Source organism: Nematolebias whitei, chromosome 18, assembly GCF_014905685.2.
Source record: "Nematolebias whitei isolate Nwh7 chromosome 18, NemWhi1, whole genome shotgun sequence".
Taxonomy (NCBI): domain Eukaryota; kingdom Metazoa; phylum Chordata; class Actinopteri; order Cyprinodontiformes; family Rivulidae; genus Nematolebias; species Nematolebias whitei.
Genome location: NC_056515.1, coordinates 27,030,080 through 27,055,873, shown reverse-complemented (window position 1 = coordinate 27,055,873; position 25,794 = coordinate 27,030,080). Strand labels below are relative to the sequence as shown.

Below are 25,794 nucleotides of genomic sequence, written 5' to 3'. Positions count from 1 at the left end.
TACTCCAGCATCCATTCACCGCTCACTCTTTCTCTCAGCTGATGGAGGAGGGCTGATCACCACCTCCAGACTCTTCAGCTCAGGACGCCTGGACAGACAAGGGCTGCTTCTGCTCATCTTTCCTTTCCGTCCCGCTCGTGTCAGAAAGTCAGGAGCCCGTCCGCTCTCTTCAAGAACCTTTCATCCTTTTATAAACACCTCCTGAAGCTGCTGTCTGTGCTTTCGGATAACCTATGCAACAACGAGAAAAAGAAAACTGGATCTGTTCCCTGCGTTTTCCTCCTTTTGCAAGCATCATTAGTCCTGTTACTCTTGTGGATGTGAGGTAGTAAAAGGTACAAAGTACCGCAGGGTGTACCGTATTTTCCAGCGTATAAGTCGCAGTTTTTTGCATAGATTTGACATAAACGCCGACGCGACTTATATATATATGTTTTTTTATTCCATATTCATAAGGAAATTTTTGACTGATGCTTTAAATTTTGAAGAACTGCAACAGCGAGTCCTGTGCACGCTCGCTTCACTCAGCTGGTGCAAGCGGAGGAATGCTGGAGAGCTTGCTGCTCCAGTCACGTTGATGGATGGATGGATGGATGGATGGATGGATGGATGGATGGATGGATGGATGGATGGCGCTGTGCCGCCCAGGTGAAATAAAGCTGTTTTGACCATTCAATAAATGCGACTATACATCAAAATGGCTTATACACCGGAAAATTTGGTACAAGTAAGAACAGCATGACACCAATCGGAGAAGAATCTGAACATCAGTAATCCAGAGAGGGGAAAACTTTGTGGCCTGAGTTGCTCCTTCAGACTGTTAGATGTTTTTATGTAGATATTAATGGGACAAAGGCTATAGCCTTAAGTCAGGGTTGATCATGTTATGCATTTTGATATAACAGGAAAACATTTACCGTTTTATTTAAGTTGATCTATTTCCTTTTGTTGTTGTTTTTTATTCTCTCTTCTCTCAGTGGTCATGGGGGTGAGTGAGAACATGAACGGTCACAGTCTGTGCCCCGTGTCGAGTCCTCACATTGTGCAACTCCGCCTGTTTTTCCATCCCTTTTTCTGACTGCTCAGCTCCACTGTCGGTGTAAATGTGTTGTATTTTAACCCACTTCCCTCACACGCCAGGAAAAATCCACATCTTTACCCCGATCGTCATTCCAGTCGTTTACACGAACACTCCGCTCACCTCTTGTGTATCTTTACCCTCAAACGCAGCAAAGCGTATTCTCCTCATTATTTATTGGTATTTAGTTGATTATGGACACATCTTAATGTGTTATTCTGTACATGTGTGGTGCATTTCATTGGACTTGTGGTCTCCCTGTTTAGAGAATTTAGCCTGCAGCATATGAAACAGCATAATTTAAATTATTATCAATAAACGATGCTTATAGTAGAATAATATTTAGCAACGATAAGAGGATAAAATGGTTTTAGATGTAAATGGATGCTGGCAGGTTGTTGAATACCTTTGATTGAAGCAGGGATGGTGTTTTACTTTTCAATGGGTATGTAATTGTATCCTAACGCATTAAACACCTCTGAGTACTGTAATGAGTAAGAAGTCTTTGTCTTTTTTAAATTAATTGTGCACAATAAAAATTAAAAAATAACTGGATTGTCACATAGATTAAATAGTTCTGAATCAAGTAAAGATTACATCAGTAAACCTTTTGGGACACAATATAGAAAAAAAAATAGAAAGTTAATAGCTGTTAATAATAACTCCACACCTAATAAACACTTTAGATAAAAAATTAATAATAAAAAAAAAAAAAAAACAGTTTTATGTTGAATCTTAGTCTCCTCATCAGATGGAGATATTCAGTATTTGGTTTAAGCAAGGTGATTATTTTCAGCATAAATAAAAAAATATAAGCAGATGCAATACAGGGAAAAGTGTTTTACTAAAGAGAAAGCAGCATTATTGCATAAATCGACTAATGTATTTAGACAAACCTGACCTAACAAACAGGAACTGTGTGGAGTCAGCCCGTTTCACAGCTGCAACTTCAACTTATTGTTATGAAGCTTGGGATTGTTTCTGTGGGAATTTGTTCCCATTCTCAATATAAAGCATTTTTAAGGCTAAGCGCTGGTGTTGGATGATAATCTCGGTGTTCCAATCTGTTCCCGGTCATCTCCAAGGCGCATGAGGTTGAGGTCAGGGCTGTGTGGAAGTCCACCATGTCTTTATAGTTCTTACTTTGTGCACAAACGTCTTGGTGAGCTCAAACCCTGACTGAATTCAACAAGTAAAATGTTGAAATACTTGTGACCATATAGTGTAAGCTATTAGTAAATGCATGTGTCAAAATAAAAGTACCAATTTGTTAATTTTAAAAACTGATTCCATTTTGAAGTTGATAGTTGCAGGAGGCTGGTTGGACCAAAACAGCTTTAACTGCATGGCATGGAAGGTGGCAGGTGATATGCATTCATTTCATTTCATATTACTGAACCGTTGTCAAGTATTTTTCACAGTGGTGGTTTTTCCATTTATTTTGTAAAAAATTACCAGTTAAGTACCATGCAGCCAGTACTAAAGTACATCAGCAGCACACTGATAGTTTTGGGGGAGTTTCTAAGCATGTCATTTACTCGCTTCAGGTGTTTTGGTACGACATCTTGTCTGAAAAAGTTAATTTGACTGAAGAACAGCTCGAAGCATCAAAGACGACATACTGCTTCTGTTGCTAAATCAATTTTATTCAGAAGGGGAGAAAAATTGACTCAAGAAAACAAATAATCAGAGCAACACTCAAACAAATCAGGTCACTCAGTGAACCTTCATTCCCACCCAACACTCACTTCAAGTTTATATTAAAACGGATTAGTTGAGATACTAACTTATTCCAAATAAATAGAATATTTTAACGTCAATTTTTGTATTAAATTGCAGCCAGTCAGTAACCGTCAACATTTAAAGACATACACACAATCCAGACTGCCAGCAAACGTGGCAAATTTAGCTCCTACCCCATCATACATCAGGCAGAATATACAATATGTTACACAGTTACAGTATTTACAACTCCTCCTTTACAGTAAAGACATAAATGTTTTTCTTTAATTACACATATTAAGCAGTGAACCAGAAAGCATCTGAAATTCATTAACACACATTTATTTCACGCAGCCCGGAAAAAGATTTAATGCAGATTTTCTTATTGGAACTGACCACTCCCAAAAAAATGAAAGGAAAAAACATTTAAATAAATTTGTGATACAAAAAAAAAAAGGCAAATAAGAAATTTTTAAACGGAAGAATGGGAGTAAATCCACTCAAACCGCCTGGTTTAGGGTCGATGCGCTTTCTCTGCAAACACTACTCATCCTACGTTTTATACTTTAGAAACTTCTTGCTTTATAATATGAATTACCATATAATATTAATATGAAATACCAATTTATAATGGCTTTTATTTAGTGATAAATATTAAGCTTGCAATTTCATAGTTTAAGAAATGAGCAAAAGAGGATATCTCAAAATTTCAAACACTCAAATAAGCAGAATACTCGGAAAAAGTCTTAATTATCAAAGGAATCAATAATCTGCTTTGAAACAATATTCTCCAATTTACATTTATGAGTACAATCACCAACTCCGAATTTTGCTCATAAACAATCCTATTTTCAGATTCTTTCGTTGCTTTTTAATGCCCCCAAAATACTTTCTTATTGCAGGATAATGGCAAATTTGAATTATTTTCTAGAAGCCTCAATGGTCCCTCACCTATGGAAATAGATTTTTTTAAGCTAGCAGTAAAAATGTTACCTTCTATATTAATTTTTTTTACACCATGCTCATCCTGAGCTATTAATTTTTCAGGTAAATTCAGCAGAATCCTCAGCGTGAAGCTTCATAGGACTTCCCCGAAGCATCAGTCAAAACATTTGGACAGGACGAATCTGAACGAGAAGCTTTGTACAGTTTTAGTGCAATCATACTCCTAGGATCTGACAGAACTACCAAAATAAAGTACAAAAGATGCAATTTTGGCTAAATAATCTGAATTTCAAGCCACACACAAATATCCAGTTCAAGAATGTAATCAAGAATCTTTTGATATGAAGAAATCAACGTAACAGAAAAAAAAAAAAAGGGCTCTTGATTTGTTTGTGAAGTTAAAAGACCCCAATGAACAGAAGTCCAGTTCTCAGTGAAATGACTGGAAACAATTTACAGGACTGGAATGGTGAGATCTGTTAGGAGCCCTGAAGCAAAAGCTCAAGTTAAAGCCAGAGAGGGACAACTTGAAGAAGCTGCAGCACTGAAACCCAAGAAGAAGCCTATTGTGCCGCCATAACTTTTCATTTCACCTTCACGGGGTCTTCACTTTGCATCCATGTGCTTATTTGATCTGATCAACCACCAGTTTGTAGTGACGCCAACGTCTCTCAGTCTAAGATGTTTAAAACACCACAAATCTAAAATACTTCACAACTATTAACATTAGTTGATGTACAAACATGAGTTACTTTCAGTGTTTGACAAAAAAAAACAAACAAGGTAGTAACTGAAACAGTACCGATCAGCAACGTGCTCCTTCCTCTTTCTGAACTTGACGGTAACTTAGCGAGCTCATGACTTCAACACTTTAAAGTTTAAAAGCTTTTTGTGCACAAAACTCTTGTTCTTTACCAACCCATCCTCTTTTTGCATCCTTCTCTTCACATTTTATACATTTAAATATCTGGATTACTACATTCAAACGTGATGCTGTTTTTGGCATATGTACTGTGAAATAAAACTGACATTTTCCAACGGGAAGTTACAAAAAACTGGAAATTTTAACATCTCTTCAGGTACTGTGCCAGCAGAGGGACTGGCGATACTGTACCTTTATTGCACATTAGTGTGAGATGGGAGGCAAGAAGGGGACAAAAATTCAAAAATGTAATATTGAGAGTAATCAAATTGCATTTAAGAATATCGTCTTTATAACAAAAACAAACATACAGAACAAAAAGGGGACATTTCAAAGCAACTGAGTCAAAGATATTTACATCTATGACCAGTTTTAAGGTGTCAAATTTCATAGGAAGTGTTTGTAAATATGATCATTAAGCTACAAATGTGTTAAACTGCGGGGTTTTACATTGCCGCATAGCTCAGGACGTGTCCATTATGTCTCAACACACAGCTCACACCACCAGGATCTTCACTTCGTCCTGTTCGTCGGGCCGATAAAAGAAGGGGATGCAGGGGTTTTCTCCCAGGAAAGGTGCCGACCGCTGAGCTCCCTGCGGGTTCTGGATCTCCTGGAGAAGCTGCATGATTTGCCGAGCTGTGCCGTCCTCTTTGGGCGCCACACGTTTGGATTTAATCTGAGAAGGCCCAGACGGTAACGACTGGGAGGCCGCTTCCATCTCGGACAGAGGGATGACCTCCATATCTTCTGAAATAAACAAATCGGAGCAGAAGAATACATTTACTGAGAACAAATAATAAATATAAACATGAAACGTGCAACTGTCCTAAACCGTAAAGCAGCTGAGATTGACGCTCGTTAAAACAGGTTCCTCTGCTCTTAAATGGTTTGTTGTGCTGACACTTGATTAATTAGCTCCACATGAGTAAAAGATGGAGATGATTGTGAAAAGCACACATTTCTAATTCAGCAGCAGTTGGTCGGTGAAAAGGGGGAGGAGGATATTTGAAGAAAAACTGATTACAGATGACCATTAACGAGCAAAATTAGCACAGTTCTTGTTTTGTGATTTGCTTTCTCCTTGAGCTTACCATCTCCACTGACAGCATTAGGATCAGCTTGTTTATGTTCTTGATGCTGTGAGTGAGCGTGTTCCTCCCCAACAGGAAGCAGGTCTGGGTTTCCTGCTCCCATTCTGGCTACAGCTCCAGCGTAGCGGTTGTACCAGTCGTTCCTCTCAGCCACCAGCCTCATGACGAGATCCTGCAGCTCAGCCAGTTTTGCCTGATAGTCAGTGGAGATAAAAGTGAGAGAACAAAGACACAAAACAGTTCTTATTTTTGTTACAACAATCACCGATGACAGTCTAAAATATGTAGGACAGATATGTTAAACAGAGGTTGAAACTGCACACTGTCGAAAAGGTTGCACACCTGTGGAGGTGTAAAGGAAAACCTTTTGTCATTTTTATTTCATGAAAGCGATTATTCATCTCTAAAAGCATTTGATTTTTAAAATTTTGTTTGTAACCTAATAACTTATTCAAACCACACAGTGACTGACAATCACGAGTCATGATTAGGCCTTTCACAATAAACAACAAATCAATTAATTGCATGATAAATGAAAATGATCAACCTCATTTTCATTTATCGGCTTTATCGTTTCTTCGTCTCTCTCATGCTACAAGTTGGTAATTAAACAGAAAAAGAGCTAGGGAGGTCAAAAAACTGTTTGGCTTCACTCCCCATCTAGTCTGTCTGGACTTTTTTTTTTTCCTGCCATGCCCCACCCACATCACATGACTTAAATAAACATGTTACTAACCTCAAACCAATAAAGATCTACACATAAAACAAATAGCTTCAGTTATACATATAAGCTTTACAAAATTTAGTTTAGGCTCCTACAATTGTCTTCCTCTACAACATGTCAAACTCAAGGCCCGGGGGCCAAATGTGGCCCTCGTTGACATCTTATCTGGCCCTCAAGATGATATTTTAAACGTAAAATACTTCAATCTCTTGAATTTTTTCCAGTAATCTTTGATTATGATGTCGAACGCACAACAGAGAACATCAAATGAGACCAATCAAACTCTTGTTGAGGAACCTGTGACCAAGAAAAGAGGTCGGGTATCTGATTGAGCTAATGTAGTTTCTGAAATTGGCCCTTAGTTTGAAAAAGGTTTTAATTTTGGCCCCTTTTGTAAGTGAATTTGACACCCCTGCTCTACAATAAAAGCAGACTATTCACAACCTTCATCTCTTCCTTGTCCTGAGCCAGCATGTTGATATATTGCTCTTTCTCCAAGTGTTTCTGCTTCATGATGGCCCGCTGGCTCTGGTACAGGGCAATGTACTCCCCTAGAACAGAACCAAACACAACCATAAACAAATCCATCACAGAAATAATGCATTTAGAAATACATAAAGTCGAAACTTACCTGCCAAGAACTTTAAAAATGGGATTTTAGAAAATAACAGTATGATGCCATTATGTTCACTGACCTATAGTGTCGGTCTCTCCTGATAACTGGATGCAGCGGTGCTCCAGTTCCTCCACTCGCTCCTTCAGATCAGCTTTCTCCTGCATGAGGGAGGTGAAACGCTGCTGAAGCTTCTCCATTGCAGCTTGCAGGGCCTGATGTACTTCCACTGGCACTCCTTCTGGAGATAGCACAAAGAGTATATATTTATTTTTTTTACACTGAGCTCATTGTATATTTAAGACTGTCTGAGAATGTGAACAAGAACTAGTCCCACAAACTTAGTCACCATTTTGTTTTCTAACCTGAATGCTCCTGACTGTGTTGGTCCTGACTCTGGTTGTGTTCTTGATCATTTTCATGGACAGGTTTGTAGTTTAGATGTTGCTGCTCAAGTCTGAAGGCCACAGCGGCCTGTTGACGAGCCGCCATGTAGAGCCTGCGCTCCTCCTCTAGTTGCTGCCTGGCCTCGTCTCTTTCAGCTTCTAACTGTGTCAAAGCACCACGGATGAAATCCTCCTGTAACGGGACCAACAAGAGTGGATTAGAATGGTGTGATGGAGCACAGAGCATGGGCGACTCGGGTGAGTAACGCAGAGTCACGATCCACAGCCTGATGCAACTCTATGCAAAGATTTAGTTATGTACATTTGATTACCTGGATATAAAATCTGCCTTATTGCAGATAATTCATTTCAAAGCATCTAAAAACTTTTTTTTTGTCCTTACCATTTCTTTTTGACTCTCAAAGTCGTCTGGAATGACAAGAGAGGAGGACATCTTGGGACTTTCTTGCACCGATTGGCTTTCTACTCCATCGCCTAAATTATACAAGAAAATAAAATCATTAAGACACTTTAATATACTTTAACATTATATGTAACAACTACAAAAGTAATTTGTTTGTTATGCTACCTCGGCTCATACTGTCTGAAGCTGCAGTACAATAACAGCTTTACACTGTGATGATAAAAACTGCAGCCGTTTGCTTTTAAGTGGAGTCAGGTGCTTTACAGCCGTTCCACTATTTCATTGTTTCTTTGGAAATATTTTCATTTCAACAAAATACCAGTAAAAGAGCACCTACCTTGGTTTCTGGATAAGGTCTCAAGGGCTGAGCTGTTGAGCAGCTCTTTCACCTCAGCCTTCAGATGCTCATTGTCTCTGACTAACTGTTCCAAATGCTCCTGCAACAACAAATATTTAAAACAATAACTATAAAGCCCCTCATGTGTTTTAATGTCAGTGGGAGAAGAAAAAGACAGGAATGAAATACCTTTCATTACATGTACATAAAAAACTCTTTTAAACCACTTTCTATCATTTCATAAAATATTCCTGCTACATTTTAGGTAAAGAACAAAGCATTTGTTAATGCCATTTTATCCTCCTACTGAGGATTTAAGTCTGAACCACTTTGGATCAGTCCAGTCAGCTGCTACATCTTGTGCACACTTCTCTTCCAATAAAATAACAGGAAATTTTATATTTTAGAATATTTAAAATGGATTTTAATGCAGCTTAACAATCACTTAAATCCCTCATTTCCATAAATTTCAATGATGTTAATTTAGTGTTTGGTTAGCCTGTTCAGAATTTTGTTTATGCAACATTTTGCCAGAAAAGACGCTTTCTTTAAATTTTAAACATTTCCATCATGCACAAGAAAAATGATAAAGTGGAAACGGGTCAGTGTCTGTGTGCACAGTAGGATTTATCGGCCCATGATTTCCTTAATTTGGGAAATCGGCCGATACTTGCATGAAAAACAGATTTTACCAATTTTTTTTGTTTTAACAACAATTGTCTGAACTTCATTTATATTTCAGAGCACTGCCTCATGGCCAGTTAAAACAAGTGTGTATTGTTTCTAGGATATTGTTCAAGGGTGTGTTTTTCAACAAAATAATATTGGAAAATTGAAGGTGCATTGTGACCTTATATCACCTGACGGTGTCGCTTATAAAACAAAATCGGTGTAGACCAAAATCGGAATCGGCAGGTCAGACTTTTTAGAAATCAGTGATCTGCGATTGGTCAGAAAACTGCAGTCGGTGCACCCCTAGTGCACAGTTCAAAGTTTTATTATACTTTTTTACTTGGACTTCACAGTGTGGCCATGAATGTTCAGAAAAACAAGTGCAATAAATACCTGTGCTTGTCTGAGCTGATTGTGGCTGATGTCCAGCTGTGCACGACTATGACTTTCATCGTGCTGCAGCCGGTCCATGAGCTGGGTCTGATGCAGATACTGCTGGTGGAGCTGTTCCCTCTCTGAGGCCAGAGCCTGGTAGCCGGTGCTGTACTGCTGCAGATGAGCCACCACCTGGTCTCTCTGCTCTGCAAGACCCTGAATCTCTTGACTTTTCAGCTCCAGCTGGAGGTAATGAAAGGAAGAGGGACATCAATACCAAAAAGTGGAAGATAATTTTCAATTTATAGCACCATTTTTAAATAAAGTAGTTTTTGGTCTTATTACCATTATGTACTGACTGAAAGAAATTAATATTAATTTACAAAAATGCATAAAGCAAAACATTTAACTTGAAAAAAAAATCTCAGGAAAGTTTATTTTTGTGTAGCGTGCTGATCACATCACCTGCTCTTTGAGATTGTGCAGGTTCTCCTGCAGTTCACCCATCCTGCGTGCCAGCTCCTTTTTAACATGTTGCTCTGACTGGATGGCAGTGGTCAGCTCCATGTTCTCATTAGTCTATGTAATGAAGTAGTAAGAGCTATTATTAATAATAATAATAGTGATAATTAAAAGGTAACACCGAGAGGGTGAATGTGCATTAAAATGTGTTTTAAAACAAAGAAACTGATGAAACTAACAAAAGCAGGAAACTACAGGATGATGCATTTAAATATGAAGGCTTCCATCAACAGAAAGATTCAAAGTTTTACTTATTTAGTTTTGATTTATACACTAATTCAGCAATAAATACTTGAAAGAATAAGTACATTAGTAAAATTTTTAGCCTCACCAGTTTGACAAAGCCGTTCTGTAACTCAGCCAACTGGTCCTTCAGTGTTCGGTTCTGGGTGAGAGCCCGGCTTATCGTGGCCTTGTCTGACTGAACATCCTCCAACATGCGCCGGCGGTCCTCTGCCTCCTGGACTTGGTTCTCCACCTGACCCTCCAACTCCCCCAGACGCGTCTCCTGCTCTGCACACAGGCGACTTAGCTGCTCGTTGTCTCGAAGCTGGAGGAAATATTACACAGGATGGAACACAATTTAATTAATTTATTAACCATTATTTAATCATGTAAATCACAGAGATCACAGGTGTAATTTTCAAGTGAGGCCTGGGAATGAAGGCAGTCTAAACATACATGTTTTTGAACTGTGGGAGGAAATCAGAGTGCTCGGAGAAATCCCACACAAACATGAAAATGTGCAGAACGACCCCAGGCCCAGTCTGGGCTTAAACCCAGGAACCTTTTTGTGCTGCCTCAACACACTGGAACATTTTTTGGAGAAAAAAAAAGTGCTTCTTTTGAAATATTAAGAACAAGCAATATGTAAATGGAATATTTAATATTGCTAACAAAATGTGTAGTTTACACAATTTATTGGCTACCTGTGATTGGTACTGTGCAGTAATGGCATCTTTCTCATGTTGCAAACTCGTGAGGGCCTCCTGTAGAGCCACCTCTCTCTCTGATGGTTCTGAGGATGTAGGTTCTGCAGCACTTTGGGCTTCTTTCTCAACAGATAATATTGCTACAAAAGAAAAGAACAATAAAAAACTGTTATAATAAATACAGTTTTCACAGATATATACTTTTTATTGTTTCTGTTTGTATCTTCTTCCTCAAACTTTTGTTTCAGAAAAACAATTATTGTGTTAATTAGAGCCATATGTAACATTCTACGAGTGCTGAAGATAAAAACAGTCAACCTACTTTGCTATAAATTGGATAAAAATAAGTCTAATTTATACTTTAATGAAGATTCATTTCAAATGTTTGTGTTGAATATTTTGTAATTGTTAAAAACAGCTTTTGAACCAAAAAAAAGATTTTTATTTTCTGTACTTTGACCAATCTAGTAACAAGTAGGTGAAATTGAAGTAGCATTTAGTTTATCAGGCAGTGTAATAAGACATGTTATCGGTGAAGCTACATAGATAGAAACAAAGATGCCATGACGTCTGGGTTGAGGCCCTGACCCAGTACATCCTCTCTGAGTGTACAAGTGACAAGTAAATGCTGTTGTGGCACAAAGAAAAAGAATAGTATAAAAGCTTTGTGAAAATCTGTGAACTTTTTTTATTTATTCTGATGCTGTTCGGCTGATTTACATTTTACGCATCTCTTCTATAAACCCTGATTTTTGCCCTCATTAAGAGATTCAGTGTCATCTGTTTTTTTTTTTAATGAAAGATCAAGTCTTTGCATGTTGTTTTGGCTAAAACTAAATCTGTGCACTAATTTTACTCCTCGGTTTAACCCTTTCTTAAAAACAGTCAAAATATTTTGACACTAGTGAAAAGACAAATAGCATATTAGTCTTAATTCTCTTCACAAGCATTCTGCTCTATTTTATTTAACAAGTGTATCAGTCAGATGTTAGATGCTGTACTACAAAGTGCTTCATACTAAATTGTTGCAAAGTATTGAATAGGTAGAAGCACTATGCTCACTTCTCACCTGCAGCATGTTTTAATTCTGCAATGCTGGCCTCCAGTTCATGGACTCGGTTAATGTTTTTGTCCCTCTCCTCCGCCACCAAAGAGACCTTAATGAACAAAAATGTACACATCAATTAGTACCTGAAACACCTTTGTAGCTTTAATAAAGCACAGTTTAGTTGACGAGCCTTTACCTGTGTTAGCAGCTGCTCTGTTTTGTCCTTCCACACACGGCCCTCCTCCTGGATCCGTTCCACATATCGGTCTCTCTCTGTCTTCAGCTGGTTAACAGACTCCAGAAGCTACAGTAACAGTTATAAAAGGTAAGCTTGTAGTCACTGTGGTGTCTTTGTTCTGTTTATAGATGTTGTACACAGTCACATCTTAAAAAGTTGCATAAATGTGTATACCTATTCATTTTGCTAGTTTTACAAAGTGTATTACACATTCTCTTTCACACAAGGATATTTAGCAATTCTGAGAAGCTTTCTTTAAACACCTCTAATACACATTTATAGTCTTTGTTTACTGTCGGCTTTAAATCAATACGAATGATAAGCTAGTTAATGTGAATCATAGTTCGTTTTCTTCCTCATATAACTTTGCACAAAAATTGACCCAGACAGTCGAGGGGATGGAGAGAAGTTACGCGAGTTGAGCTTCATTAAAGGGTTAAAGTTACCTGCAGTAACACATGCTAATATCTACTATAAAAACAAACCTGGTGATGTTGTGCCTCCAGCTGCTGCTTCTGTTCCAGCAATAACTGAACTTGCTGGTTTGTATTGGTGGGATCTGATTGACTGGAATACTGTTAAGAAATCAAAGGAACACCGTGAGTGTAAAATATAAATAAACAAATAAAATATTTAGTTATACAAATACAAAAAAAACAATATTCTTGATTTTTTTTTCCCCACTGTACTAAAGGTATGGTAGACAAGAAATGGTGAATGGACGTGGCAAGTAAAAAAAAGAAGAAAAAAAAAAAAGAATTAAGATCTAATAGTGACAGTGACTAGTGGCTACCAGATTTATAGCAATGTCCTACTCTTATAGTTACCAAACAATCTAAACTAATCCCAGCGATTAGCCAATTGCCAAGAACAGACAGAAGATAAACGGGTTAAATTGTGTTTGAACAGTGAAAATGTTTGCACATATTCATACATACCTGTTGTAACATGAGGTCAGCCATCTCAAGCCTCTTGCGAAGCTCGTCTACCTCCAGCCTCATTGCAGCATTGTCTTGTGTACTCAGTTTTAACTGCTCAGACAGCTCGGAGTTTTGCTGCTTTGACTCTTCACTCAAATTGCTGTAAACACACACAAACAGAACTGATTTCTTTATTGAGTTCAGAATTACACACCAAGTAAATGTTGGAAGTGGCAATTTTGGAGTCAAGGCAATTAATTCTTAATGTTTGCTGTGAGAACTAAACACACACTACTGGTTGTTTTTTTTTTTTGTATAAAAAAAGTGAAATAACTTACTTGACTCTAAACATCTCTACCCTCAAATTGTCTCTTTCCTTTTCAAGTTCTTTGTTTAGCTGCAGAAACAAAAAGAACAATATATTTGTTGCTAACGCTCAGCTAACATGACAAAAGACATTTCAGGAAAAAAAAACTGAAATAAATAAAGAACTGCTTCTTTTTGTGCTCCATTTCTGTTACATGAATGCAGCGGATTGGAAATTCAATATATCTGTATATATCCATATCGGTTGTTAGTGCATTTTATAATGCACGTTACCTTGTCAAACTGTTTCTGCTGTGTTGAGACAGTAGAGAGAGTTCGCTCCAGCTCTGAAACCCTCTGCTTTGTTGCTTGCAGACGGTTATTAAGCTCCTCTGCTTCAACTGCAATGTTAGAATGAAAATAAACACACAGCATGCATATAAGCATACAACTAAGCAATGGAAGGAGAATAAACACACACACAAACACTTACCTGTTTTCTGTCGTGCAGCTTGTTGTGTGTATTGTAGTGCAGTTTGTAGCTCAGATTTCTCTGACACCAGTATACCAATTGTCTGAATATGAACCTTAAGAGAGGACAGGTGAACACAGAGAGCATTTCTTCATGAGAATAGATATTTGATCCCACTACAAGTCTTAAATTACATCACAAGTTAAACTAAACAAAGTATTATTATAGAAAAAAACACAAACATGATTTTTACTGTGTGGGAAACTAGGACAGGGAGAGTGGGAATGGAGAAGTTGACAACTGGACCAGACTTCTTTTCATTTATAAAACAGCGACACCACACACTTGTAAAATGATACACTATGTGACAATATAGTGAAACTCTTTACTAGTTTTTTTTTCTCGTTATGAAAACACATTTGAAAGGTCCCATCAAATAAGAAATAAGAAAAAAAGTCTCAAGAATTTACCTGCAACTGTTCCCGCATGGCTCCTTGCTCTTTTGTAAATTTCTGTTCAAATTCCTTTCGCTCCTGAAGGCAGAAAAACACAGTGTCTAAATAAAAAAGGGTGGAGCTGAAGGTCTAACAGACTAAAACAAGAAAATAGAAGTAAATGTGCTGAAAAAGAGCAAAAAAACCCAACAACTTGAAACCTTTTGTACTTGGTCTGAAAGTTCCTGAGTTTGTTGTACCTGCGAAAAAGAAAGATGACAAATTTAGGTTTGGGAAAAATAAACAAATAAATAAATAAATCACATTTTTCCTCTCATCCCATCAGTGTTACTAAATTTTATCAAATGAAACATCACCAAAAACTCTGAAATTTTCATCTGCATGCAATGCTGTTCAGAGGACAGAAATAATAAACATCTGTAGTAAATCATGTTTGTTTAAAGCTCTGAGTTCATAGTGGTTATTGTGCTAAACTGGCTTGACAAGCCCTTACAGTCATGCCAAAGCAAACAGATTATGACATCCCTGGTCAAAATGTGTCCCCGAAGGGCTGCTTATGCTGAGGCTATACTTTGTAGATTAAAATCAACTCAAGCAGTAGACAAAAATGAGAGAAACAAATAAATGTAAAATGTTATCCAGACTATGATGGCATGCAAAGTCCAATACAACAAATAGGCAGACTCAAATAATAAGTGTCAACAGCAGAGCACACACACACACACACACACACACACACACACATGCATTCACACAGCTTCTTACCAGCTGGTTTAGCTTGGTATTGAGCTGAGAATTTGTTAGCTTGCTAGATTCCAGGGCGGCTGCCAGCTCCTGGTTCCGACTCTATCACGTGCACACATGCATCCGGGAAATGAAAAGAAATAAACAATAAGACATGGATAAAGTGCAGTGGCCAAAGTCAAACAAAGAACACGGAAGATAAAAATTCAAATGTGACATAAAACACGGAGGTAAATAATTGCACTGTTACAAGTATGGTAGTAAAAAAAAAAAGTTTCATGATGAGAAGTGACGCAAATAAAAATAAATAATGGATTTTAAAAATAATAGCAAAACACAGAAGAGCCTTAAAAAACTATGCTAAATAAAATGTGCCCAAAATTCATATACGCAAACATGTTTTAAAAATGCATCAATTTATTGTTAAAATAATCAGTGTGGTAACTAAAATTACTCAGAAAGGTCCAACAAAGATCTCTGTGGAACAAAGTTTATTTTTACTGCTCATACGACTCCAGGAGCATTTCTTAAAGCAGGTAAATATTGAATAGAACAGATCTCAGGAATCCCACCCCACCAATACTTTATGGCAAATCTTGAATGTTTCATATGGTATTTTGTGTATGTATTTCTTGTACTATTTTAAGGCTTTCCAAGGATTCTTACGATTCTTTTTTAAATGACAAAATCTTGTCATACTCAGTTTGGTAAATGAAACTTCATACATCCACCATTTAAATAAGCATTTTATTATTTAAAAAAATTTAAAGCTATGCTAAAAAATATTCCAATCTAGACAGTATAAAGATACTGATCTGACACTGACCCCACATTTTAAACACTATCATAAAATGATAAACGTTATCATGTGAAGGCACCATTGTACTGGAAATCAAATATGCCACAAAGTAGGTGGCTGATACTTTACAGAGAAACAAATGAAGTTGTAATAATCTAGAATGATACAACTAGGTCACAACACAGGTTTAAAAATCAGAAATAGGTCACTGAAAAAATATGAATGCAGATTTTTTTTATTTCTTTTTACCTCAAGTTCTTTCTCACTGACAGAAGGTGCACTTTCTCCATTCACGTACGCAGCTGAAGACTGAAATGACAACGACATTGGTTTATATACTTCTAACACACTTAATTAGGAGCTATTTATACTTTTAAAATTTACAAGAAAAAAGTTATACGAAAGGAATTGACATGTGGCTTGCAGTGGCAGCCTTGTCCAGTCCTTCACTATCTTTGCAGGAAATTTTAGTAAAAAAGCAACAACAACAAAAAAGGCTTGGATAAAAACCTTAGTGATAGAAACTAAAAGCAAAAATGTACTGGTTGCATTGCAGACAGTTCAGCAGCAATATGAGCAGCATTTCATCATTATATATTAAAACAGTACCCGAGTAATGATTATATATATTTATAAAATCATAGTCAGCAAACTAAGTCGCACAAAGACATGGCAATTATTTTTACGCCAGATTCCCTTCCTGACACAACCACAGACCACCGAGCTACCACAGCCCTCTGTGTGGAGCAGAGAGCTGCCATCTAGGATGCCCAGGGGAGCAGATGGTGGGGGTTAAAGGCCTTGCTAACAGGTCCAGAGTGGGGAAAATGAGGGTGGAGACAGGTGTGGGTGTTTCACCTTTCCCACCAACATTTTGATATTGTCAGTCCAGGGAGTCAAACTACTTATGACAGTCTCACCTTCTCTAACCTCTGCACCACCACTACCCTTCTAGTAATGATAAAAGTATTAAAACATATGTTACATTTTAGAGCCGACATAAAGAACATTTTGTAGTTTAATTCTGACTGTGCAAATTCAAACCAAGTTCAGAGTAAATATTGCTTATCAGGCTGGTTTTATGTACCAGCTGAAGGTGTCAATGTCAGGTCATTTGAAAAGGATTGGCAATACTGAAAATGCTTTCATTTGCATTCTTACCAACAATAGGTGCAACACACACTGCTCAAAAGTGTGCATTGGTGGTGTGTTGTTGCTGAAAGCTCAACACAGTATAACAAAAAGGAATGTGAAAGAGATAGAGGCATAGGATGACACTGTTGGGCGTAACAGCATACCTCAGAGACCAGGCCGTTCAGCTGCTGTGAGAGTTGTCGCAGGCTCTCTGTGGAAGACAGTGGTCTGCAGTACAGAAGAGACAATGAATACACAAAATATAAAGATCATTAACTATTTCAGACTATGACTATCAATATAGGTAATTTCAGAATGAAATAGTGGAGCAAAAGATGAATTGTATCAAGAAAATTACTGCAAAATACACACGTTACAATATTTGAAAGGCTCCACCATCACACAGAGATTGTGAAACAACGCAGCTCAGTGTAGGTTATTTGCCTTGGGAGGGCGCTCACCTAAGCTCTTGGGGGAGGAGTGGGTGTTGAACGGAGCATTACGTTACTAATACTAGGTCTAAGCAGAGCTGTCCAATTTTGATTGTTTGTGTGTGTGTGTGTGTGTGTGTGTAGGTAGGGCGATCGGTTCTACTAACAGCTGAGGCCAGGGTGGGATAATTGTAGGAGAAACACTGAATCCCAGTATATCATAAAGAAAGTGATTATATTATAACATGAATAAATTTGTAGTACTGGTATTGTTGATTCTTTGTGATGGCATTCCCTTTAAACAATTGCAGATTTTTTTTGGGCGGACCTTATACACAGAACAGTGACATGCAAAGGCAAAATAATGTAGTCTCAACTTGAGGCAGTGTGAAAGGGCATTAAGATGTCCTATTTTGTTTGTTTGACACATGGTAAAAACGGCTGTAATCAAAATAAAGACACTGTGATAATTGCCTGCACAAGCAACAAATGTCAAACCACTAGCAAGATAAATCCTTGACAGATAATGCTAGCTCTTTAGCTAACCATCAACTCCTACAAATAAATAAAATATGTCTCTCATGACAAAGAATAGAATTGTTTTAGTAAAAAGTACATAACACACCTATTTTGCTCCTTAAAACTCTCATTGCCATTGGTATCAGAGAGGTCCTGTATAAAAAAGAGAAACGTTAAGAGTGCAATAGTTAAGGAAGCTTGTAAGAACATGATTAAATTTAATTTATGCAACACGACATCCCAAAAGGGATATGTAATACTTCTGAATTTTGATTAAAATGCAAAAATGAACACTTTGATTACTATGACGACTATAAGCACGATGGATTAACATAAAACAGAGACAACACGTGTTTTAAAAGCAGAGACAAACAGAGAGACGCACCTGCACCTCAGTGTTGTGACTGACAAACTCAGAGTTAGTAGCAGTGTTAGCACTAGCGGGGTTAGACACAGGTGAGCTGAGGCCAGGCTCGATGCGTGGCTCCTCCTGCAGCGAGGGAACAGAAGATGCCACAACCTCCATCTCAGCAAAGTTCTGAGGTCACACACACAAAAATGCACATATGGTTTTAATGCAGCAACAGAAAAACCACAGTAAATCTGCATACTATATGTAGCCATTTGCACAAATGTCATGTACAGTAAAGATGAGTGATACAATAATGTAGTTTACAGTTTGTTTAGATTGCTCTATAACAGTATGTGGCTAAAAAGAGAAAAAATGTAATGAATAGATGAGTATTAAACAGCTTAAAACATGATAAAGTAACTATTAATGGCAGCTGTAATAAAGATAGTTATTTTATTGGTGCTCAATATGTTTCACAAACTTTTATGAAGCCAAAGCACTCAAGAAACTCTACTGTTAGTATACAATCCAGCTTTAGTGATGCGAGAAAGATATATTTTAATCTTAATGTGAAGAAAATGCATAGAATAATCAAAATAACTATTTCTGCAGTGCAGATAAATGAAAATAAAAGAAATCAACAAACACAAACAGAACCAGCTGAAAAATGAGCACAAATATTCTTGTTTTTTCTGTAATAAATGACCACATTGTTCTTTTAGTAGCTCGCATCCCAGGTACGCAACTCCCATGATTGTGCAAATGCCATGCATTCACAATGATTAACATGAGACAGGCATATCTCAGAAAAATAAATTCACACCGAGTATGCGGTGCAATTAAATTCTTCCCAAGCTTTCTGGTCTATGTGAGAGAAAAGAAATTGATAAATGGATGTAAGAAAAATTAACGGCACACCTTTGGAAATTAAAAAGAATTGCCATTTACAGCAAGGGTGAAGAAAATGAAAAGGTAAAGTTAAGCAGAAGAAGAGGGAGAGAAGCTCACCTGACAGTTGCCATTACGTGGGAGGACTACTCCATTGCTTTGACTAAGTGCTTTCAGAATACTGTCAAACTACAGCAAAAAGAAACACAGACTAAGAGAGAGATGAAACAGGGCAGGGAGCAATTTACTTAAAGAAAGAGTGGTAAACAAACACACAAAGAAGCAGCTCCCACACAGACAAGGTCGGAAAGTGAGCGTGCAAAGAAATAAAAAGGTAAAAAAACTGAAGCTGAATGAAATTAGATTAAGGTAGTCTTCACTTAAAGAGCTAAAGACTCAGCTCTACATAGACAATTAGATTTTTTATTTAACTGAGTAACGTAGAATGGAAAAAAAAATCATGCAAATCATAGTTGTAGAAAATTAAAATTTCACTCTTGGAGCTCAGTATATATTTACAAATACTTTAATGGTAAAGTGGCATTGACTCTTCTAACAATAAACTGAAAGAAACCAAATTTAAATGTCACTGAAATGACTGGCTAAAAAAAGGGAGGAAAAAAGTATGTAAAAGGAAGCCATAAAGAAAGAAATACAGGGAGAAAAGTTTACATGTCAGTGGTGAAAAAGATGTGGTGAAAAAGAAAATACTCTTTAGGATAGAAAGTAAAAAAGAAAAATAATTTGAGATCGTTTCACAAATGTAAAACCTAAAGCAAACATATGCATTATTATAGTAGAAATGCTTCTTTTAGGTGATAAAGCCAATTCAGTATAATAGTAAAAATATTCTGTTGCAGACTGAAGTCACAATAATTGTTGTAGTGAGAAGCAACGGACAGCAACAGCTGTCTAAAGAATGGGTCTAAATGCAGGTCAGATGTCATCAAGCAGAGCCAAGTTACGTGCATGAGCTGTTTGAAAGCTGTACACGTACACATTGGGTGCTTCAATACACAGTTTTTATTGATGTGTGACAGATGTAACAAGTACTGGTACCAGTAGTTAAAAAGGTAACTATAAGGAGCTCACATCATGTGACTGTTAATGGCAGCCCATATTTTAAACATATTTTATGCCATTGTTTTTCTGAGAATTATGAGCATCAACAATAAATCACTGGTCTTATTACCAGTCTGTTCTAATTCTAATCATTTGCTGTCATATAAATGTTGGGCGGCATGGCGGCGCAGTTGTTAAGAGTTGTCGCCTCACAGTGAGAAGGTCGTAGGTTTGCCTACTGGCTTTTCTGAATGAAGTTAGCATGTTTTCTCCAGACATATGTGGATTTTCTCCAGGTCTCGGTTTTCCCTCAGACCAAAAATGTGCATGTTATCTCTAAACTGTCCCTTGGTGTGAGTGAGAGTGTGAATGCTCGTCTCATTTGTCTCTATGTGGTCCTGTAATGGACTTGCAATCTGTGCAGGATGTATCCTGCCTTCTTGCACAGTGACTGCTGGAGATAAGCACCAGCTTTCCTGCAGCTCGAAATTGAAAAATGTAAAGAGAAAAATGATGAATAGTTAATGTTGCTATTGTCAAAGATCACAGTGAAGAATATTGCTTTCATGGAAAGAAATGTGACATGCTTCATGTCATAACCAAGACAACATTATTGTTTTAAAGACTTGATTTGATGGAGCACAACCAGAATGTGGACAGACTGTCAGGCACACAAACACGTTTGACCACCAAGACCAAACCCAAAAAGAACCTATGACTGACTTACATTGTCAGGAGAATCTCTGTCAGATGAAGGTGCATCTGTATGGCCGAGTTCCTTCACTTTTCTCTTCTTCTTGGATCCTACTCCACTTACTCCTCCACCCTTTTCTCCTCCTATAGAAGCAGGGGAGCTCTTCTGCTGAAACTCCTTCAGCTGAACAATACATGTGAAACAGAGGAAACAAAGAGGCTATTGCATGTTTGAAATGGCAAACAATACTGTGCATGTTTCATTTACCAATGTGTTTTTTTTTTCTTCCACTTTTCTGGTGTTTTGTAACTCCAAGGGTACACACGATGCATGTTTGACGTGCACCCTTTTTAGAACAATTTCAGAGTTTTAATTTACAAATATGGCAGATCTTTTTAAATAACCTAACAAAAACACTCTTAACACCTACACTCCAGTAAGAGCAATCTGGTCTAAGTTGCTCTTAGATGTCCCCAGATCCAAACCGAAGTCCAGAGGTGATCGGGCTTTTGCGGTTGCTGCTCCTAAATTGTGGAACAGTTTACCTGATAATTTAAAGATTGCTGAGACTTTTAAATCTTTGCTCAAGACTCAACTGTTTTCCTTGTCATTTGATCCATGCAGAGTCTGACAACAAGTTAGAGCTGATTTTTCTTGTAGTTGTGTGTTGTATTTTATTTTTAACTTTATGTTTCCTGAGTGCCACAATATGCATTTTTTTTCCTTTTAATTTGACTTAATTGTAAAGCACTTTGGTCAGCTTTTGTTGTTTTTATGCACTATATGAATAAATTGACAGTGACACTGACCAAAAAAACATGGTTTCAATAGCCTCAAATTGCAATTATAATGTTGCAAATACAATTTACTGTGAGAAGGATTTGTGAGGGCCAAAGCAAAAGTCCAGGTTAATTACTGTGTCTGCTCTAACTTGCCTTCTTCCTACCAAGTCCACAAACTTTAAAGGTTGCATCTTTGCCACATGTTATAATCCAGACTTGCAATCAAATACACATACATTAATGTTTTAGAAGACAAATACCCGGTAGTGAATAAAGGCATGTGATGAAATGTGATTAAATCACAAGGAGATTACCAGTAAATAAAGGTTGAATGAATGAATAAAGGCAGCTTCAGGAAACTTAAGATTAAAATAATTTATACTACTAAAATTGTTCCCTGCTGTCAACTACAGAAATTGCTTAGAACAAGTTTCTAATGTTGTCTTTTGTCTGACCTGAAGGTAAATACCGGTACTGCTCCCCTTTTCAGAAAAAAATAGCTATGCCTGGATACCACACTGGTTTCAAAGTATTTTAAGCTTGAAAGATGCATAGATAATTGGTATGTAGGTAAATACAAAATAAATGCATAAAAAGATCTACAGTAGTATTGCACTGAAATGAGTGAAACGCAACTAATGTCCAGTGAAATATATTGAAAAACAAACCTTCAACAAGCTTAAATATCCGGGATCTTTAAAACAAACTAGTAAGAAATAAATGACTCGGGAATTGTATACAAGACTGGGAGAGTATAATTTAAACTAATCAAGGTGAAAAAACGTACAAATGGGGCCTACTTCCGACAGCTGTTTTAGAGGAACAGAGCATTTTCAAAATACTGCTTGAATCACAGAAAAACATCAAGATCGCTCATCCAAGACATTATCGAAGCGCAGAAAAATGCATGAGTAATTTCTTGAAGCAAACGCATAAGCTTCAAAAACATATCTAGCCAAAGAACCAGGTTGGGCAGGGAAGAGGGGTGTCAGCTGTCAAAACAGTTGCCGTCATTCTATCCTCTAACTGAGCTACAATGCTAATTTGACTGTTATGTTTATTTTCCTTTTATATGTACAAACGTTATTTATAAGACATTCTCAAAAGTTAATGATTTTTTGCAACAAGCTAAAAAGCTGTCTGGCTTCCTTATGACATTCTTTCCACTCACACGTAGCCAACTATTCGTTAGCAGGTGAGCTAATAGAGGCCCACAAGAAGCACCGGTCTTTCCTGCGCGATAAGGCACCGCATTAGCACGAGAGGCGGGACAAGCGACAGCGCAGAGGTCGGAGGACGTGTAATGACAACACACCCGCTAAGTCAACAACTATACCAAAACAACGACAACGAACACAGGTAAAATAAGCTTTGACAGTTGTCGTAGAGAAAGATTTAGCCAGGTCAAGTGTAAAATACTTTACCTTTTTCTTAGCTGCAGCGAGTTTAATTTGCCTACTCTGGTCGGCCATCCTGCTACTCTGGTCAACCGACCGAACCACGTCATCAGTCTGGTGCTAATTGGCCTTACGGTCGGCAGGGGGCGCTACCCTAGGCGGGGATATATTGTTCAGGAGCCCAAGATTTACAGAAAGAAACAATATTTTTTTCCCCTTTACATGTAAGCGATAAAAATGTAAACAAGGAATACATTTTAGGTATATTACGTTAATATTACTTTATAATCTGATATTTGCCGTTACTATTAATACAGTTAGGATAACTTGCGCAAGTCATCAGTCTGGTGTTAAAAGGCCTTCTGTCGACAGGGGGCGCTAACACCAGAACACAAAATAAATAAATAAACAAGTGAAATAAATCACTGAAATGGAAGAATACAAAACGTATAAGACTTATAGTTTAAGTTTATTTACTCTATTATTGCTCTTTAGATTACATAGTTGATTGTAACTGTTTATTTTAATATGTAATCAACATTGTGTTCCTGGCAAAAACCGATGCAGACATGGTTCCTTACAACATAGCTGTTTTTTTTATGTTTGTTTTTATCACATACTTGTTCTTCTCAATTTGTACGCTTCATTTTATGATTGTCTATTGTTGTCTTTGTTGTCTACTGTTGTCATCACTCTTTGTTAAAATCAGGTCTCTCTGGTGAATGAGTCTGCGAGGCTCAGTGGGATTAACCTGTATAAATAAAGGTTGAATGAATGAATGAATGAATGAGTGTTATTGTATCTGTTTTCAAAATAAATTACCATGACTGTCTTTTAAGTTTCTTTGTCAAGGTTTATTTTATACAATTTTTGAAACTTTAAAAAAGTTAATAGTTCTGTGTTGAGTAAAATATGTGTCCTAGAACCAATTGAAAAAGAAAAAAGAACAGAGAAACATTTTGGTATTCATACTTGTGATATTTTTAATTAAGCTTTCAGGCCTTTACCGTTTCACATTACTGTGGCTTATTACTAAAACACAAGTCTATCCATGTGACCCTTGTTGTAAAGGAGACTAAAATAAGTATTATAATAAAACCATCTGAAACTGAGAGCAATATTTGGTTCTTACTATAATGTAAGAAACTGCAAAAGCTGACAGTAGCATGAAGCCATTCTGGTATCTAATTGGTTTCACTTCCTCCAGAATAAGACAGCAGCCCGAGTTAAAGTTAAACATATGAAGCTAGCATGATGTCCTTGTGTAAGTTGAAAGAGATGTAGAAATTCACAGCTTCGTCAAACACATGCTCAGTTTTGCATTTGATCTTTTGACTTATACTCTATTGACCTAGTTATTTATATTTCTTGTTAAACTAAATAACATAAGAACAAATAACACAACAATCTTTGCATAATAAATAATAAATGCACTGGCTTTATTTGTAACCCAAAACACTGCAGATCCTAAACATTTAGACAATAAACAAGCCATAGACAACATTTTATTTATTTGATATATTTGCTTATTTATTTATTTTGTTAACTTAAAAGATGTGTGACATTTACTTGAATGAATCTCAAAATATTCATATAACGTTTGAATGATGAGAAATGTCAGAATATTAGTTTTTTTGTTTTTGTGTCAACATTAGCTAAACATGTCACTTCATAAAATTAAATATCTCTTTCACTTTCAAATATTAATCTTCATAAGCCAAATTTTACAAAACTTAGTCATAAACGAAAAAATAACTAATAATACACTTTTGGTAATTTGGTGGGAAAAAATGTTAAAACATTATATTTGTCAGCTAAGTTCAAGGGATATTGTGTTCGCAAAAACAAATCATAGAAACCATGTCATTGTAAACCTTAAAACCAATGCTGGTGTGAAAAATGTAATTTGTGGCTTTTTATTTACAGTTACAGACCTGTACAACCAAATACATGGATATATATGTTATACTTTAAAAAAAAAAAACTTCTTTCTAGAGCTTTCCAGAAATATCCCAAAATACCCTTTTCCCACACAAAGGCATTTTTTCATGAATGTTCTAGAAGGTAGTATTAAATTAAGTGAGGGAAACATATTTGATCACTTAATTGCACTTGTTTTTGTAAGAGTGGAATAATATATATTTACAGTTTATTTTAGTTTTAAAAATCTATTTTACAAGCACAATAAAATCTGAGTTTATGACTTGTATACTTTACTCTATAGACCGCACTGTTACATCACTAAAACATGCTTATGTGTAATCCAGTGTCAAAAATGTTAGAATGGATATTCAGTGGGTGATTATATGTTTAATACGTTGGTTAAAGTGTGTTTATGATGGAATATTACATCTAAAATACTGAATGGGTGCATTTAACATCCTTATATCCTTAACATGTGGTATTTTTTTGTCTTTCAGATACACCTGGACCCTTCATTCTATGTTCGTCTGTCTCTCCTTCATGTCCTCTCAAACCAGCCGGTCAAAGCAGATGGACACTTGTCCTGAGCCTGGTTCTCCTGGAGGTTTCTTCCTTTTAAAAGGGAGTTTTTCCTTTCCACTGTTGCCACTGTGCTTGCTCAGGATGGGAGACTGCAACGAAGCCAAGATTCAACGTGCCTGCTGGATTCCTTAGATAGAGAACTTTACTAATTGGCTTTTATGTATGTGAACGTTCCTGTAAAGTGCCCTGAGACAATTTTGTTGTGATTTGGCGCTATATAAATAAACTGAATTGAATTGAACACATATACTGTATGACAAATCAACAGATTTAGTTGTATGTTGTCTGATGAAATGTACTGG

The 25,794-nt window shown here is 36.9% G+C and overlaps 1 protein-coding gene across 1 annotated transcript; it reads right to left on the bottom strand.

The window, feature by feature from the left end:
• Window positions 1-3,578: 3,578 nt before the first annotated feature.
• golga2 (golgin A2) lies at window positions 3,579-23,111 on the bottom strand. The gene is made up of 28 exons (XM_037692203.1): window positions 23,015-23,111; window positions 20,842-20,991; window positions 19,173-19,241; window positions 18,198-18,350; window positions 17,919-17,965; window positions 17,027-17,090; window positions 15,978-16,037; window positions 14,951-15,031; window positions 14,386-14,424; window positions 14,201-14,263; window positions 13,752-13,845; window positions 13,553-13,659; window positions 13,291-13,349; window positions 12,971-13,112; window positions 12,518-12,607; window positions 11,991-12,098; window positions 11,816-11,903; window positions 10,744-10,886; window positions 10,146-10,364; window positions 9,758-9,871; window positions 9,311-9,535; window positions 8,246-8,345; window positions 7,888-7,979; window positions 7,464-7,677; window positions 7,181-7,339; window positions 6,930-7,036; window positions 5,762-5,954; window positions 3,579-5,417 (listed from the first exon to the last, which is right to left on the bottom strand). Exons 1-28 carry the CDS (start codon window positions 23,060-23,062, stop codon window positions 5,164-5,166), a joined length of 3,282 nt encoding a protein of 1,093 aa, XP_037548131.1. The 5' UTR covers window positions 23,063-23,111; the 3' UTR covers window positions 3,579-5,163.
• Window positions 23,112-25,794: the final 2,683 nt, after the last annotated feature.

What these genes read in the sequence shown, in the direction of transcription:
- golga2 (XM_037692203.1), bottom strand. Translation starts at nt 23,062, where the DNA reads ATGGCCGACCAGAGTAGGCAAATTAAACTCGCTGCAGCTAAGAAAAAG. An exon ending in CTGACCTCATGTTACAACAG is followed by an intron (nt 12,608 to 12,970) that starts GTATGTATGAAT and finishes ATTTCTTAACAG; the next exon opens with TATTCCAGTCAATCAGATCC. An exon ending in TGCACAATCTCAAAGAGCAG is followed by an intron (nt 9,536 to 9,757) that starts GTGATGTGATCA and finishes CATTACCTCCAG; the next exon opens with CTGGAGCTGAAAAGTCAAGA.